At 36.9% G+C, this 16,182-nt stretch overlaps 1 protein-coding gene across 1 annotated transcript in view; it reads left to right on the top strand.

Annotated features, from left to right (window-relative positions):
- SLC25A13 (solute carrier family 25 member 13) overlaps positions 1-16,182 on the top strand; it is a 99,336-nt gene that overhangs the window by 53,094 nt on the left and 30,060 nt on the right. The window contains exons 6-11 of the mRNA XM_059843456.1: positions 3,557-3,703; positions 5,246-5,384; positions 6,210-6,303; positions 6,667-6,751; positions 8,897-8,981; positions 9,433-9,591. Coding sequence (XP_059699439.1) covers positions 3,557-3,703; positions 5,246-5,384; positions 6,210-6,303; positions 6,667-6,751; positions 8,897-8,981; positions 9,433-9,591 — 709 coding nt within the window. The remainder of the gene's footprint in view (positions 1-3,556; positions 3,704-5,245; positions 5,385-6,209; positions 6,304-6,666; positions 6,752-8,896; positions 8,982-9,432; positions 9,592-16,182) is intronic.

Below are 16,182 nucleotides of genomic sequence, written 5' to 3'. Positions count from 1 at the left end.
TCTCTATAATTGAACTTTGAGATCTACTCCAGTGGCAAAGATAGTGTTGCATCTGATGACTTGTAGATCCATTGGGATGGAATGCAAACATAAATTTCTATCTAAGTGGAAGGTAAAGAAGCTTTTAATGAGCTGTAAGTGAAAGCTGAGGTAAAATCTCTAGATAGGAAATAATTTCATTAGAATTCTGGTGCCAGCATGCCTGCCATGATGTATGAATTAATTTTTCACAAAGTCTTATGCTACCTGGGGGAATTCTGGACTTCCAGCCTCAAGGAAGATGCTTGTTTTCGATGTATATCTAAGTTTACAGAAAGCCTAATTAGAGAAGGTTCTTTAGGATGTGTAATTTGTATTGCAAAGTAATGAGGATTGTAATTCTTTAAACCTGAGTCTGTCTAGGTAAAATAATATGGGACAGAAATAAATTTTATAAATATAAATAAAATAATAAAATTATTGCAAGTCAGATAGCATCTCTGAAGACTACAGCTTTGCTTTTTTGTTTTTCAGTTTATTTTTAAGGTGATTTTTTTTGTATTAGCTGCATATACACAACATATGTTAAAAACATCTGATAAAGAATTTCCTGATAAATTGCCAGTAGTTAGTGAGCTCATTTTGAAACATAGTTATGCTGTGAGTTGTCTCAGCTTTCAGGCATGGAGGCTGAGGGAATGGATAGTCTTTTGAGGTAAACACTTCAAGGAGTTTATTGCATTGATATGCACTGTGCAGTGATTAGAAATGTCTGGTTTGTTTGTGACAGCAGAGATTGTTTGTTATCATGTGATTGTCCGCAAGTTCTTGTGTGCCATACTGCTGCCATCCATGGTCATGGTTTGGAAATGTCATGTGGCTAAAGATCCCTGTGCTTCTTTCTTCTTGGTGTAACTGGAAAATGTGTAGCACTGCTCAAAATAACCATAGCCTAAAAAGTCTCTAGCTTCCTGAGGTCAGTCTTCTTTATCTATGTGCAGTATATGTAAACCATTTTGAACTGGAACTTAGTTTCTGAACTAGGGAGGAGGTGTGAATAAGGAGTATCAGAAGACTGACATCATCCTGTTCACAGTTTTGTCTTGCTGTCTGTCTACAGCTAAATGACTCTTTTCTGGCTGACAAGAAGATGGTTAAATGGCAGCACCCAGACCTTGACAATGTGTTTAAACAAGTGGGATAATTCTCTCCAGTGGGTTCCAGTTTACCAAGAAAATTGGAAACTCACATTAGCAAGGAGAGGATGGGGTGCTTTGGCTTGTTTTCAACTGTAGTACCAGCAGCCTTTTTGCAGTCAGCTGGGTGACAGAAACACACACTTGATGCACCTCTTTGGAGCATGGGCCCTGCTTTGTTCTGTGGCTAAGACATCATTGTCAGCTCAGGTCACACCAATGGTGCAATACCTCCAGACTCACTGATGGGTGTACAGGGACAGGAACAGACTGGACTTCTGCAAGTGATGTCCAGGTTTTTAAAAATACTGCATTTTAGTGCTGCACTCTGCCAATGAAACTCTGCCAACAGTTTCAGTGGTTAAAACAAATTGAATGAGGGAAGGAGAAGAAAGCAACATGCACTGTTTCCCATGTAATCCTTCTGCTAAATGCAATTGATTTTTTTCTATGGTGGTGCTTCCATTTAATGACAAACATTTTTGTTTGTTTCTACCTGCTTGGTGATGAGTGTTTAGGATACAGGCTTTATTATACTTAACTCCTCTACAGAGCTCTCTGCCTCCAAGTAGTTGTCTGCCTCAAAACTGATGAAGTCTTTTTATGTTTTTGTGCTCATCTCACCATAAATCTTCCAAAATTGCTTCCTTCCAAATTTCTGTGGAAATTGTAGTCTCAATTGGAGTGCAGTAAGAACTTGCATGGTTGCATCCGGCCAGAGTGAGTATTATTGCTGAATTGTTATACTGCAGCATAGGGGTCTGTAATGCAAAGAAAATGTGGGTGAACTGAAATTGTACCAATTCAAATTATAACCCCCACAAGCGTTTCCCATCAGAAGAAGAAATTTCTGATTAATTCTGGAGTGAAACATTGAGCAGTCTTTTCCCCCCACTCCTTTCCCCCTTCTGCCTTATCTATTAGGAGGTTTTCATCATACAGGCTGCAGTGCTGTAATTAGTAACTAAGACCAAAATTGGCAAAGTCAGAAGGCTGAAATAAAAAGATAAGCATGGTTTGAGTGGCAGTGTGAACTGAGTGAATAGAAGGAGGGAAGGATGGCATCTGCAGGCCTCTGCCAGGTCTGATTCTACTCCATCTGAATTTGCCTTTCACCTTTCACTCTTTATTTCCTTGAGTGCTGCTGTGAGACAAATATCAACTTGTAGGAGATCATATTTACTGTGGATACTTCATGATGGTGATTCTTGACTAGCTCGAGTCCTTTATTAATATGCATTTTAAGGCACATGTTTGCAAAGATAATGGAAATAGTTGGATAGAGTCATGGTCCACTGCAAGACTTGCTCAGTATTGCTGACTAATCAGTTTTGCTCTGACTCCATTTTCTTAATAACTGACTATGAATATATATTCCGAATAAGAACTGTTTTTTCCAGTGAAGAAGTTTTTATAATCCTTGAAACTGAAAGGGAATACATGACAATGATTTGTGTTTCTCCACTTAGCTGAAAAATACAGGTTGGGAAGTCTAATTACATCACTGGAGTTTTTTGGGGTTTTTTTACAAACCTTTAGAACTGAACAAAAATTCATAAGTGATATCCAGTTACTATCTGTGCAGGATTGTTCCTTTTAAATGACAAAATTAAGTAGTCTAACAGTAATTTAAGAAGAAAGGGTGAAGGCCATATTAGGGGAAGATATAACTTTGAGAAATGATATACTTTTTTCCTTTTCTTTCAGAAGTACATTTGAATCACAAAATGAGATTATCAAGTGGTTGTATCAGATAATATTTATGCCTGTTACTACTACTGAAATAATGAGAACTGATCTTTAATCAGTCATGAGACAAGGAGTTCTAAATTAAACTGCTGGTGTCTTTTGCAGACAAATAACTTTATGTTTTAAGTGAGGATGCTTTTTGAGGGAATCCTTTCCAGATTAGTAGGTGTCTACATGGAAATCTCTGATGATTTCATTGTCCTTGTTCAGGGAGTAGTGAGTGCTTTTACAGAAAGTATTTTGACCTGCTGTGACACATGCAATAAACTGGGTAATGCACATCATGGAAAACTTTAATGTTCATGAGTGGGAGATTACTTGCACTGGTGTGCTGGTATGTGTTCCCTATTTCTCAGTTAAAGGAATTGCATGACATAATGTCCAGACAGCAAAGAAATCATGATGTTGTCCTAGGTGCTGAGGTCAGTGATAGAGACCATAGGAAAGGCTGAATAGAAAAGGCTGAAATTTACATAAAACATACATATAACAGCCAATTAAAATTTGGTTACATGTAGTTGTGTTGTGTTAGGTATGAGAGTCATGTAGGATTGCATTACTTATATGAAATGTAACTGTTAAGGTGATTATTTAGAACCTAACTGCTTTTTTTTTCCCCCATATATTTTCAGGAGATACAATTAGAGCATGCAAAACAAGCCTTTGTACAGAGAGACAATGCTCAGTCTGGAAGAGTCACAGCTATGGACTTCAGGGACATTATGGTCACTATCCGGCCACACATGCTGACACCATTTGTAGAAGAATGTCTAGTAGCTGTGAGTAGTTCTGGTATCCCAGCTGGCAGACCTGGGATACAGATGTGGAATTCCTTTTCTTATGTACCTTGACTACTATACAACACGTAATCCAGCCTGAGGATGCGTGTTTTGAAGTCTAGCAGTTATTATCTACACATATGAAAATCAACCCTGATTGCTGAATATGTATCCTCGATGGTCTTGGTTTCCAGAGACAAAAGACAAAGTATGGAGATGGACCTTAGTAATGGCCTACAAATGTTGAGTTTGCCTTTTTCCAGCCATTCCATCATAGTAGACTGTGTCAAATATTTTTGAATGCCATTACATCCCACTTAGGATATCATTCTCAAAGAACTTGCTTTGTAATGTAAATTCTAAGCTCCTGAGTGTGTTTTCCAAGTACCTGGGACAATGTATGAGGTGGAACATCAGCCAAGGACATTCACTGATAGTGAATGCCCGATAGTTGTTCCACTTGACTGTATATTTTGTCTCAGTTTAGAGTGCACAAAGAAAAGAGGTACATTTGGTTTTGACCACAGTTTATAATTTTGGGAACTTGTAGAAGCACATTCCAAGTAATCCAAAGCTTGGTCATATTCAGGTTTGAAGATCTGCTTAAAGGTCCTTTCTGCTTTGACTTGCAAGGAAGAGATTTCATCACTTCGCTTGCAATTTGAAGTGATGAGTAGTGCAGACTCTGACCAATATTAGAAGATGCATTCAGCAAAAAGCATAGCCAGAAGATTTAGGAACTGACAGTGAGACCTGGTACTTTCTTCCATGGCTCCCTCACAATCTTGTTACCAGCCTTCCTGTGTCATATGCTCTGTCATAAAACATCAGGTATGATTTTTGATTATCCCTCAAGGTCAGTTAAAATTTGGCAAGCTTATGTGTATTTTTTTCAGACTGATTTTTTTCACTGATCTTCTAATTTAAATAGTGAATTGATCCAATATTTTTTCTGTGTGCAGACCCATCACCACTTTAAGACAAAGGTTTAGTCTCAGTTCTCATTTGAAAATGAGTAACTGTTCGAACCTTATTGTTCCCATTATGTTTGACTGCCTGATATAAGCCTGAGAGCTTACTGCTGGTTTTCCATGACTTGAAATGCCTGTGAATTTAAAGGTTTCAATTGACCTTTTTCAGAATATGTTTTGGTTTTGTTGAAATTTTCTATATAGTAATATGCTTTACATGTAGAAGTAGATTTCCTCATTACTAGAAATAAGCCAACTTATGAAACATTTCCAACTGAAGCAGGACTGAAACTTGAACTTTGTAAATTACTACTGGTTATGTTGCTATAATCCTGCATATGTATTTGTTTAGGTTTGTAGGGTGGGGAGAGTTTTATATTCTGGTCATGATTAGTTTCAGTAACATAAGAATCTTTCATAGTTTAAAGTTCTTTATTTTGAAGGTTTTTTGAAAAAGCAGGCCTGTGCTGCTGTCACTCTTGTAAAAGAACACTGTTTGAAAACTTTTATTTCAAAGTTTTTTTAGTCTTGTAACAATCTCTGTTCTCTTTTCCTCTTTTACTGTCTCTAGGCTGCTGGAGGTACCACTTCCCATCAGGTCAGCTTTTCCTATTTTAATGGATTTAATTCTCTCCTTAACAACATGGAGCTCATTAGAAAGATCTACAGTACTCTGGCTGGAAATAGAAAAGATGTGGAAGTCACTAAAGGTTGGTAGAAATAGTTGCAGTCTGGAAGTTTCCTTGGGTATTTGAATGGAGGGAAAGACCTCATCTGTATGCTTTTAAATCAGTGGGGGCAGGGGGGAAAGCCTACCTCGTTACCATTCCTTGGTTTGCCACTCTGTTTTGTACAGTCCTGTCAGAGTGCACCCTCCAGCTTTTTCATTTTGTTTCAATCAGAAAAAGGTCCTAGTAAACTGGTGGTGGGGGCAGGGTGAGGAAAGTATGTAAAGATATTTAAAAGTTTAAAAAACTTCCTAGGACTCCTGCCAAATTGGCAGCCTATTAAAGTGACCTTCAAGGGTAGTTGAAGAATTCCATAAACTTGTATTGGCGGCACAGTAAGCTGATCTACAAGCTTGGAACAAGATGTTATCTGCTATATCTAACCACTTTTATAGAGAATTCCCTGTGCAACACCAGAGTTTCATTAATGTGGCCTCCTGGGACTATGCATGAAAAGTTCCACATCTCTTGACTCCTGTTTTGGGGGTTTTTCTTTGTTTGCTTTTTATTTTATATTTTTCCCTCTGACCTGCAGCTGATTGATACCGTATGTCAAATATCCTAAATCCTGCTGGTAGTACTAAGCTTTAAGACCAGAGAGTTGTACTTGCATGAAGGACAGACCATTTAAAGCACACATTTAAGTAGTGACAGGAAAACTTCTATGTTGGGTAACTTACTCCCCTTTCACCCTCCCCAACCAGAGTCTTCTACTTTATACTACAATATAATGCAACTTTGGAGTGCTCTGGATTATTTCTCCTGATTTGATTTCATTTAATTTTCTGTATTTTTATTTTGTTGCAGAGGAGTTTGTTCTGGCAGCCCAGAAATTTGGTCAGGTTACACCCATGGAAGTTGACATCTTGTTTCAGTTAGCAGATCTTTATGAGCCACGGGGGTAAGTGGAGAATTGTCTATCCTCCTTTCTCTTCTCTTCTCTTCTCTTCTCTTCTCTTCTCTTCTCTTCTCTTCTCTTCTCTTCTCTTCTCTTCTCTTCTCTTCTCTTCTCTTCTCTTCTCTTCTCTTCTCTTCTCTTCTCTTCTCTTCTCTTCTCTTCTCTTCTCTTCTCTTCTCTTCTCTTCTCTTCTCTTCTCTTCTCTTCTCTTCTCTTCTCTTCTCTTCTCTTCTCTTCTTTCTCTTCTTGGAAGGAGTGGGAGGTGGTGTTGGAGAACAGGAGGGTGTAGAGGCCCATGTGCAGGTAACTTTTAGTGATCAGGAAACCACCCTCTAAGTAAACACTAATGTGAATTAATTTCCTCAGACGCATGACGTTAGCTGATATTGAGAGAATTGCTCCTCTGGAGGAAGGGACGTTGCCCTACAACCTGGCTGAGGCTCAGAGGCAGGTGAGAACAGAAGCCAGCATGATGCTGTTATTTGTTTCCAGTGCCAGTTAAATAGACAGCCAACCTCTTCCTGTTGTTGTCACCTAAGTTGCTTTTCTCTTGAGTTCTGTAGTAACTGTGAGGAGTGACATTTTGTTAGAATTTATTTTTTAACCGGTGTCATGTTCTCTCCATGTCTTCTTTGTGCCCCTTCCTCTTGGATTCCATTTTAACAGGTCAAATGTAATTTACTTTGGAAAGATAGTATGTATTGCAGTTTCATCTAGCCAGTCAGTAAATATTAGATACATGCCTAATTAAGGTGTTTATGTTTTGTGGTTCTGTTGCTGTGTGTTCTTTTAATGAGGAAAAGAGAAAAAAATTAAAATTCAGCATCTAGCCTATGAAATGGCAGCCCTTATTCTGAACACATATGCATGTTCCTGGCTTTGCAGTGTTCTCTGCTTTGCTTTATGCTCTGTTGAATATCAAAATAGGAGAGCTTATGTATAGACTAACATCACAGTTTCAGTAAAAGTATGTCCAAAACCTAAAGGATATTTACTTTCAGTGGTATAACCACAAATGGACTTTTTTTTGATTTTGAGGCAAAAGGAAATAGGAGTGTTCTTTAAATGTCAAACCTGTTGATCTTTTAGTTTTCGTATTATCTTATCGTATTTTGTATTTTCATTTACACAAGTTTCTATACAGATAGATTTTAAACTAGCCCTCCTGTTTGTCTCTATTTTAAGGCAGTCTTAACTTTGTGTCTTGTGAGACTAAGGGTTTTTTGTTGGTTTTCTTTTTTTCTGCTTTGGGTCTATGCAGAGACGCCAGTTTGACCACAATGAGTTGATCCAGGCTACATTTTTAGGACTACCAGGCCATAAGCCAGGCCTCTGTGTGTGTGTGTGTACACATGCGTCTCTTTTTCTTCTCTTTTTTCTTCTCCTGCCTCCCCTTCATGTGAGCACCCCCACCACCACTCCAAGACAGTATCTGGGGTGGTGGTTTTCTGTTTGTTCAAGCACTGACTAAATGGTGATGATGCTGGGCTGAATCCAAGTGAGCTGGCTCCCAAAAGCTCACCATCTATTCCTAGAAGACTCCTAAAGGAGTTAAAAGCATTTGCATTGGGCTGAATATCAAGTAACCTAAGTTACAATAGGTGGCAGTAAAAGGTAGAGAAAAATGTGTGATGAAAGTAGCAGCTTCTTCCCTTTTGCTCTGGGGCCACTGTCTCTGCTGCCATGATTTACATTGTTCTAAGAGGCGAGGACAATGAACAATTATCCTTAAATCTTTCTACTTCTTCTGTGTATGCATCCCACCTCTTCATTTTTTTTTCCACCCAATTCCTTTCTAATGTCAGCTGCTTGATGCTGAGATTGAAAAGATTCTCAGCTACATTGATATCTTTAATTTATTTCTGGTCATCTCCACCTATATTGGAATTAACTAAAGCGTAAACAGAGGAAAATGTATACATATTTTTTATTTTGTTGCTTTACTTGTAGTATCCTAAAAAGAACATATTGCAAAAAGTGCTAGTAAGTATGAAAGATTTAATGCCCCTGCAGAACTTTCGTTTTCTTTATTATTTTCTTTCATTAGATAGCAATTTCAAATCTGAAACACTCCTGAAATTTATTTTTCATTGGGTTGAATCTTGCACTCATAGACTGTGAACAAAATGAAGTAATGGGGGTGCTTTATGGAACCTTATTTTCCTTCAGCTAATCTGTGTGAATGCTAGCATGCTTGTTTTGGTAGCCTGGGAAGTCATAGGTGTACCTGGTTTTGGCAACAGTAGAAAGAAATTCCAAGCTGGCGATGCTTTTAGCTGTAGAAGATTAGTGACTGAAGAGGCAATAAGTAAGCCTTCATTTAGACCACATTTAGACCATTGATTTTAAAGTTATGTAATTTTATTGTAGAATCTATTTTCTTTCCTATTCCAATCTGAAGAGGCTGCCTTATATGACACTTAGAAATCAGTGGAAAAGAAGTAATAATTGAGAACAAAATCTCTAGTGTATTGTGGAATTTTTTCCAGGTATCCATATACTTGTATCTGTCTGATCACGAAATGTTCTCTTGGGAAATGAGGTGTTTTGATTATTTTTCTTGTCTTTCTTTTTGTTTTAAATCCTGCCTTGACAGAAAGCTTCAGGTGATGTGTCTCGACCTGTTCTCATCCAGATTGCAGAATCAGCGTACAGGTTTGCCCTTGGTTCAGTTGCTGGAGGTTAGTCATGGCTGAGAAAAAGAATATTCATCTTCACTGTTTGGGTTTTTTCTTCTTTTCTTTTGCCCTTCTTCTCATTCTACCTCTCATTTAAGTGTGGAAGGCTTCTCAGACTTTCCCTTGGAGCTGTGTCTAAGGGGTGGGATGACTGTAAGATTGAAGGGGAAAGGAAGGATCATCTGGTCTACAAGATTTTTGGAATTTATGAATTGTTGCAGTTTCCAGGTGGTGTTGCTATCTAATTTGTCCCCCCCAAAAATTCAGGAAAATAAAATTAATAATGAAAGTGTATTTGGTTAAAACTGTGGGAGGTAGTTTAATGTATCCAGTATATATCATGAAGAAGAAAGATATCACTGTTATGTTAGATGTAAATGTGAAAGATGACAGTTGCAGTCAAACAGAGCAAATGCAAAATCATGTTTTCTTATATCTTGAATTTTATTTGCAGCTGTTGGAGCCACTGCAGTCTACCCAATTGATTTAGTGAAAACTCGCATGCAAAACCAGCGTTCTACAGGCTCTTTTGTGGGAGAACTTATGTATAAAAACAGCTTTGATTGCTTCAAGAAAGTGCTGCGTTACGAAGGTTTCTTTGGGCTTTATCGAGGTAAGTTTAAAAGGTGTTATATACTAATGATAAGATACTATTAAGAGTTTTGTGTGACTGGATTTTTAAGTCTTTTTAGTTCAGACTTCAGTTTTGCTTCTTTGTTACAGGGGAAGGATTTGCAAACTTCTCGATAATTAAAACTTCACTGTAATGAGAACATTGCTGTGGGACCTGTCTGTCCTTTCTCTCCTCATCTGCCATAGGGGAACATTAGCAATTTCCTACAGCAAAAAAATATTGTTAGTAAAGTTCTCATTTCCTTAGCAGTGCTTAGTGCCCAGAGTGTTTTGTCCTGTTTGGTAAGAAGGTAGATCATCTGTGTGTTTTTGTTCTTTGCAGTACTTTTTGTTGTGGTTTTTTTGAGACAAAAAGGTCTTTGGGAACCAGTTGCATTTGCTTCAGTAATCATTGGAAATAGTAATCTTTGTCAAGTTTTATGTATGCCTTTTCTTAGGTTGTCACTGTGGAGTCAGCCAAAGTGATTCATTGGGTTTCAACCCACTTAGCTTTATATACGTACCCAATACACTTAAGTTACAAAGGTACTCATTCCAACCTGCCTTTACAGTCAGTGGAGAAAGCTCCAAAATCCATTGACCCTGTTCAGGATGTAAATCTTACTCACTTTGGATATGTTAGATAAGTACCTGAAGTTAAATGGTGGCTTTTTTTTTTTGTTGTTCTGTCCTTGTCCCAGTTGTGGCATCAGTGGTGTCAGTTCAGGTAATTCAGGAGGAGTCATAAAGAATCAGGAACCTCAGCATGAGATTCCACTTCTTCTCTGTCACAGAGTTAAAGTAAATTATATTTCTGGTGTCACGATTATTGAAAACTTTTATGCCCCTCTGCCATATTCATAGGGGAGAATTTGAAACTTGCATTACCAACTAATTTTTAGTTAGCTTGCTTAGAAACTTCTTTTCACTTGTGAAATAAGAATATTGTAATGAAAGAAATTAATTGTTAAAGGCAGTTGAGTAAGGAATGAAGAACAGAGGATTTTAGCAACATATTGTTATGAACTGGCAAGGCTGTGCGCACCTTAAAAAAAAGTAACAGTTCATAAACAAGTGGGAAACAACATTAAAACTAGGTGGTGTGATAGGTGTGCACACTATAACATATGACATGAGTGGCTGAGTAGCTCCTCTGCAAAATACAGACTCTGTAATTATTTCAGCACAATTGGAGATGGGAAGGCTCTCTTATTACTGACTGAGTTTGAGGCCATTTTTGGAGTAGACATAATAATTTAATAAAGAGTACTGACATGATCTCTATTTTGTAAGGATTTATAGCGATCAGAATCTTTCAAAAGTCACAGTTATTACCTAAAGAACCAAATGCGTTCCTTGCACATTTTTTGTCTAGCATCCTGAAAGAATAAATATACAGAATTCTACTATTGCCTCCTTCTGTCTTATTGAAATTCTGAAGGAGAGTGATTTTTTTCACCTGGGGAAAAAAACCAAAACCAGATAAAAACTCAGAAATGTCATAAATGCATGTTCTTAACTCCATTTGCTTGTCCTGAGTTTGGAATGATTTTTTTCATTGCCAGGTTTAGGGAACCCTAGGAAACTTCATCAGTATTCATTGTCCTTCCATTCCCCATCATCTTTACTACTTTCCAGTTTTCCAAGGAGTACTGAATAGTGAAATCTCAGTTTGGTGGAGCTGAACTTCTAAGACCAGGCCAATAATGTAATTTCTGGATTATGTAGTCAAATACCACCTGCTGTTTACAAATTCTCTCCTTAGAGAGCACCCTGACTTAGCTCTTTTTAAAGAGGCAAATAGAGAAAACTGCTTAAAAAACTGGAGCTCCTTCTGTGCAGTTGTGTAAATTCAGACTATTGCTCACTCTCTCAGAAGATGTTGAAGAAGTTAAGGAGCTAAGTGCAGAAGGAAGTTTCCAGTTAAGCTTGAGATGAAGGAATATTTGAAAGGAGCATTTTATAGATTAGTGTAATTACCCAATGTAATGCAGTAAACATTTTGCAAGAGTCATCTCATTCTAGTCTTGAGTTCTACCCTAGGTAGGACAGATTACAGAGTACATTACTTTTTACTGCTCATCGGTCACTGCAATTCTTTCTTCAGCTGATTTCTTCAGGGTTTAGTCGATGTGGGTGTCCCCACTGAAGGAGGGAGTAATCATTGGGAGACTTCTCCTTAGCTGAATAGATTCAAAAGCTTTTTAAAAATTGTACTAGAAACATTTAGAACAGTGGTCTCTGTGTCATGATGCACTTCAAGAAAGCAAGCAGAAATTATAAGTCCCACTCTGAACTCAGACATTTCAGATATTTTTAATAAAAGGCTTATATTTCCATCCAACAAAGTGAACTGATTTTTCTTTTTTGTACCACTGTTTTTTTTCCAAACTTGGTTTTAAACCACCATCTCAGATAAGGATAAATTACACCATCTTGTGGATATATAGAGAGCACTAAATTTGGTTTGATGTCAGTTTGGTTCTAAGTGTAATCAATGTTTCCACTGAGAAGACACTTGGATTAAAAAAAACCCAACAAACCAACAAAAACAAACATGATATAAACCTCTGTAGAGTCTTTATAATATGCATTATATGAATGCTGTGTAGTTAGCATTTTTTAAAGACTTTATATCTGAGATAAATTTTTCATCTGTCTCTCAGCATGGCTGAAAAGCAAGCTCATCTCATATACCTGTAATTTACTGTTGTGTCTACATTTATACCTGAAATGCATATTTAGAAACTCACAGGTATTTTTATACATGCAAATTTAAGAAAATTTTGAAAGCTGTGATTTGTCTAAGTCTCTTCCAACTGATGAGGTCACCTACATGTCATAATAGAATTTTAATCAGAAGTCCACCTGATGAGTCACAGAATGCTTCACAGACTCTAAGCAGAGCATCTAGTAGAGATCATTTCACACATACTTGATCAGAGTTTCATGGGAAATTAAAGTACCAGAGATAAAATGTAGTTTAGGAAAATGTTTAGTAGCCATGCTGTTAATGCCACTTTGCCTGGAGGATGGAAAAGACAGGGAATGCTATTGAAAACACTGTCATCTGTGATCATTAGCTGTTCAGGACCTTGTTTGTTAGTTTTATTTCTGTTGATGGTGCTTCTAGCCCTGCAGTGACTCCAAATGCCATCTAATTTAGATTTTAATGATTTGTTCATCATCCAGCTTCATTATTACTGATGGACTCCCATGCTAATGGTGCAAAAAGACTGTGGCAGAAGCTTTCCTTCCAAATTGTGCAGTGGAATACCATGTATATAGACTTCAACTACAAGCCTACTTGTACCCCAAGTTCTGTCAAAGCACAAAATTTTCAGGAAATAACCCATTTCCAGTTTGAGGGAGCTATATTTGAATGGCAACTGGTGATTAATTGTCTAGTTTATTGTGTGAATCCTGTAATAGAAAAATGTGGCAATATTCCATTACTGCCTTCCTATGAGATGCCCTAATGGTTTCAAATATTTTATCTAGACTGAGCAACAAAACCTGCAGTCACTGTTTTTTCCTAATATGAAGAGAAAATCACATCTGTTACACAGTGTGAAACTGAAACTTCCCTGTTAGACATCCAAAAAAAATACTTTGGCCCAGTAAGATTTTTGTTTCTCAGTGCTATCAGTACAGCTGGGCTGGACGAGCTGTTGTGTGTGTATTCACAATGTATTTAGGCTGCTTTCAGAAAATAACTTGTAGGGTGTCACAAAATGAATGCAGCTTTTGGTGCTCTGTCTTGCACACACCTTCCCCTTCCCTGAGAGTCCTACTATGACAGTGTGTCAGATACAAAGTGGTACATTGTAATTGCTGCTAAAAAGCCTCGGATATAGAAAGGCACTGAATAATGTGTTTACTATGTACTATACTAGCAGGCTGCCTATGTGCAAGATATTATGTTCTGATGTTATAAAAGGCATGCATTTTTCAGGCACTGTCAGACATTTCTAAGCCTGTTCTCCATCTGTGTATATGTCATACTGCTGATCTGCTAATGCATAGTAACACTAAGAAATTCCCACCGTGTCAAGATAACCCCAACAGAAATATGACATTTTCGTATGGGGCCTTTGATGTGCTTTGTTTCTTTCAAAACTTAGCATCTTTATCATGTTTAGAAATTTTTCGACAGTGCTTCAGAGCTCTCATCAAAACAATAAAGAAAAGAAAATTTAATTTTGATGATCATAGCATATAGAATGCACAGGTACTACTTTGAGATAGGCATGAGATCAAATGAAGGGTCCCTCTGCTTTCCTAAGAGGCTGGAGACGGTAGGCCTAGCTGGTACCTGGTAAGGCTATAAAACCTGGTCTTAAAATTCATGCTACCTTTTATAGAAAACTGTCTGCTATATTGCAGTAGATATCTACAGCATTATCTGTAATCAAACTTACAAGGCACTTTTATACTATAAAATCATGCGTGAAGTAGAGGCAGGAAAAGAGAAAAATGTTCTAGGTTTTGGTTGTTCAGCTGGGTTTTTCTGGTGTTGGGTTTTTTTTAAACTGCTGCCTATTCTATTTAATCTTTCTCTTCTCTACCTCGAAGTTTTATGGAAAGATTTGAGTTGTAACAGTCCCATTCAGATTTGAGTACAAAAGGAATAAACCAGATGGAAAAGAAATAACTTGTGCCAAGATAAACATCTTTTTCTTATGATTTTGCAAGTGTTTTTACAAATGCAAGATTTTGGGAACTGAAAAATGGTTAAAAGGCCATCTTTAGATCAGTTCAGTGAAAATGGATCTGATATGTACTGCTAATGTTTGTTCTAAGATTGGACGTTTATGCAAATCATCAACTGGACTACTTTTATACTTTTCATATCTTGATATTTTAGAATGTTTTTTCTGTGATTTATTCGATAAAACATGACTTGAAAGTCATGGTATATATAGCTTGGATGTAATAATATATGTATATGTGATTTTAAAATTAATGACCTTTGTGTTTGGAATTGTATCTGCTATATCAGACCTGCTTAATTTTGCTGGGTTTGGCTTAAGATATGCTTTTATAGTATATGGAACATTTTTTTAATCTCTGAAGACATAAAGTTATTTGCCATTATGTTTATATAAAGCCACACATGTCCTATAGCAAGTTGTAAACCTATAGCAATTACAAATATAATTTTGTAATTAAAAAATCCTGTTCATTTTATATTATTGTGTTTCCCTCATAGTGCTGCAGATAATGTAATATTTAATTCCATAATTCTGAACGGCTTAATGGTTTTACATTGAGGTCTGGTTTCACATCAGCCGTACAAGTAACACTTTTTAAGAAACTCAGATTCTAAAATTTGACTTACTCTGCAGAATCTCTTTTGGTTTTGAGCAACTGTATATGAACTTAGTGCTACTGTATTTTTAAATTTGAATATTCAGTCATATGATCACAATGCAGCACAGTTATCTTGGGTAAATGTTTCATGTATATGTACATCAGCTGTATAAAGACATCAGTATATGAATATATATATTGGGTCTCCTGCTACCAGGAGATGCTTTTCTTCAATGTCAATTTCCTATTAAGATCATCAGTAGGAACTAGTAAAGCTGATGGATGGTAGCAGGATTGAAGAATATGCTAAATCAGACCATGTGCATTTTTCTCTATGTTATTCTGACATTTAGTTCTTTCAGAAAATGCTTTTCAGCGGGTTAACTTTTAGAGGTGGAAACTTAATTGTTTTGCGGGTTTCTTTCCAACAAAATAAAACCATGGAGAGGTGAAAATATCAGGCTTTGTAGAAAGTACCCAAATGTGCTACCTGAGCTGCTAAAACAAAGGGTTCTGCACCAGGAGCTCTAGCTGCGGTGATTTTCTCACATATTTGAATGGTGTCCTAATTTCATTATGCTGATGAATGCTTGCAACACTATTCTCACTTCAGGCTTTGTTGGTAAGCTTTGCCTATTTTTAGGCTGTGACATTCAAATGTTTACAAAATATCGACCAGTCACTTCAAACGAGTGAAGCTGACAGTCAGAAATTCACACTTGCAGTTCTGTAACACGTTACTTCTAACAAAATAAAATAGAAAATTCCATATCTGGGTAGAAAGCAACATAACTTCCTTTGTTTTAAGAGCTGATGATTTAGCTGGGCAAAGAGCTCAAGAATGCCGTCATACATGTTTGAATGTTTTGCATTATTTTGATTCCTATCCCCTTCGGTTCTGCCATCTAATGCCATTGTTTTTGCTAGGAAAAGGTACTGAGGCTTTGACTTTTGAAGTGGATTCATTGTGTATCTCACAAAATTAATGAGAAGGTCTTGATTTTTGTGTGAACATGCAGAAAATAAAAGTCAGCTTAGGACAGTACTGAAACATATTTGGCAAATCTATATTAGTGTTTAAACATAAAATGAGCTAGTATGAATTAAAAAGAAACAAATGCATATAGACGGTGGTAGCACTTGAAGTGGTAGCACAAAGTTTGTTCTCAAAACTGAATATTTTAAGTACTCTCATTATGTATAATAACACAAAATTGCTGTAAAAAAATCACCTGTTTCTAGGTGCTGGTCTCTGCATACATTTGTTGATTTGTTTATT

This window comes from Haemorhous mexicanus, chromosome 1, assembly GCF_027477595.1.
Source record: "Haemorhous mexicanus isolate bHaeMex1 chromosome 1, bHaeMex1.pri, whole genome shotgun sequence".
Classification (NCBI taxonomy): domain Eukaryota; kingdom Metazoa; phylum Chordata; class Aves; order Passeriformes; family Fringillidae; genus Haemorhous; species Haemorhous mexicanus.
The sequence above is the reverse complement of the archived record's forward strand: the minus strand, read 5'-3'. Positions and strand labels throughout refer to the sequence as shown.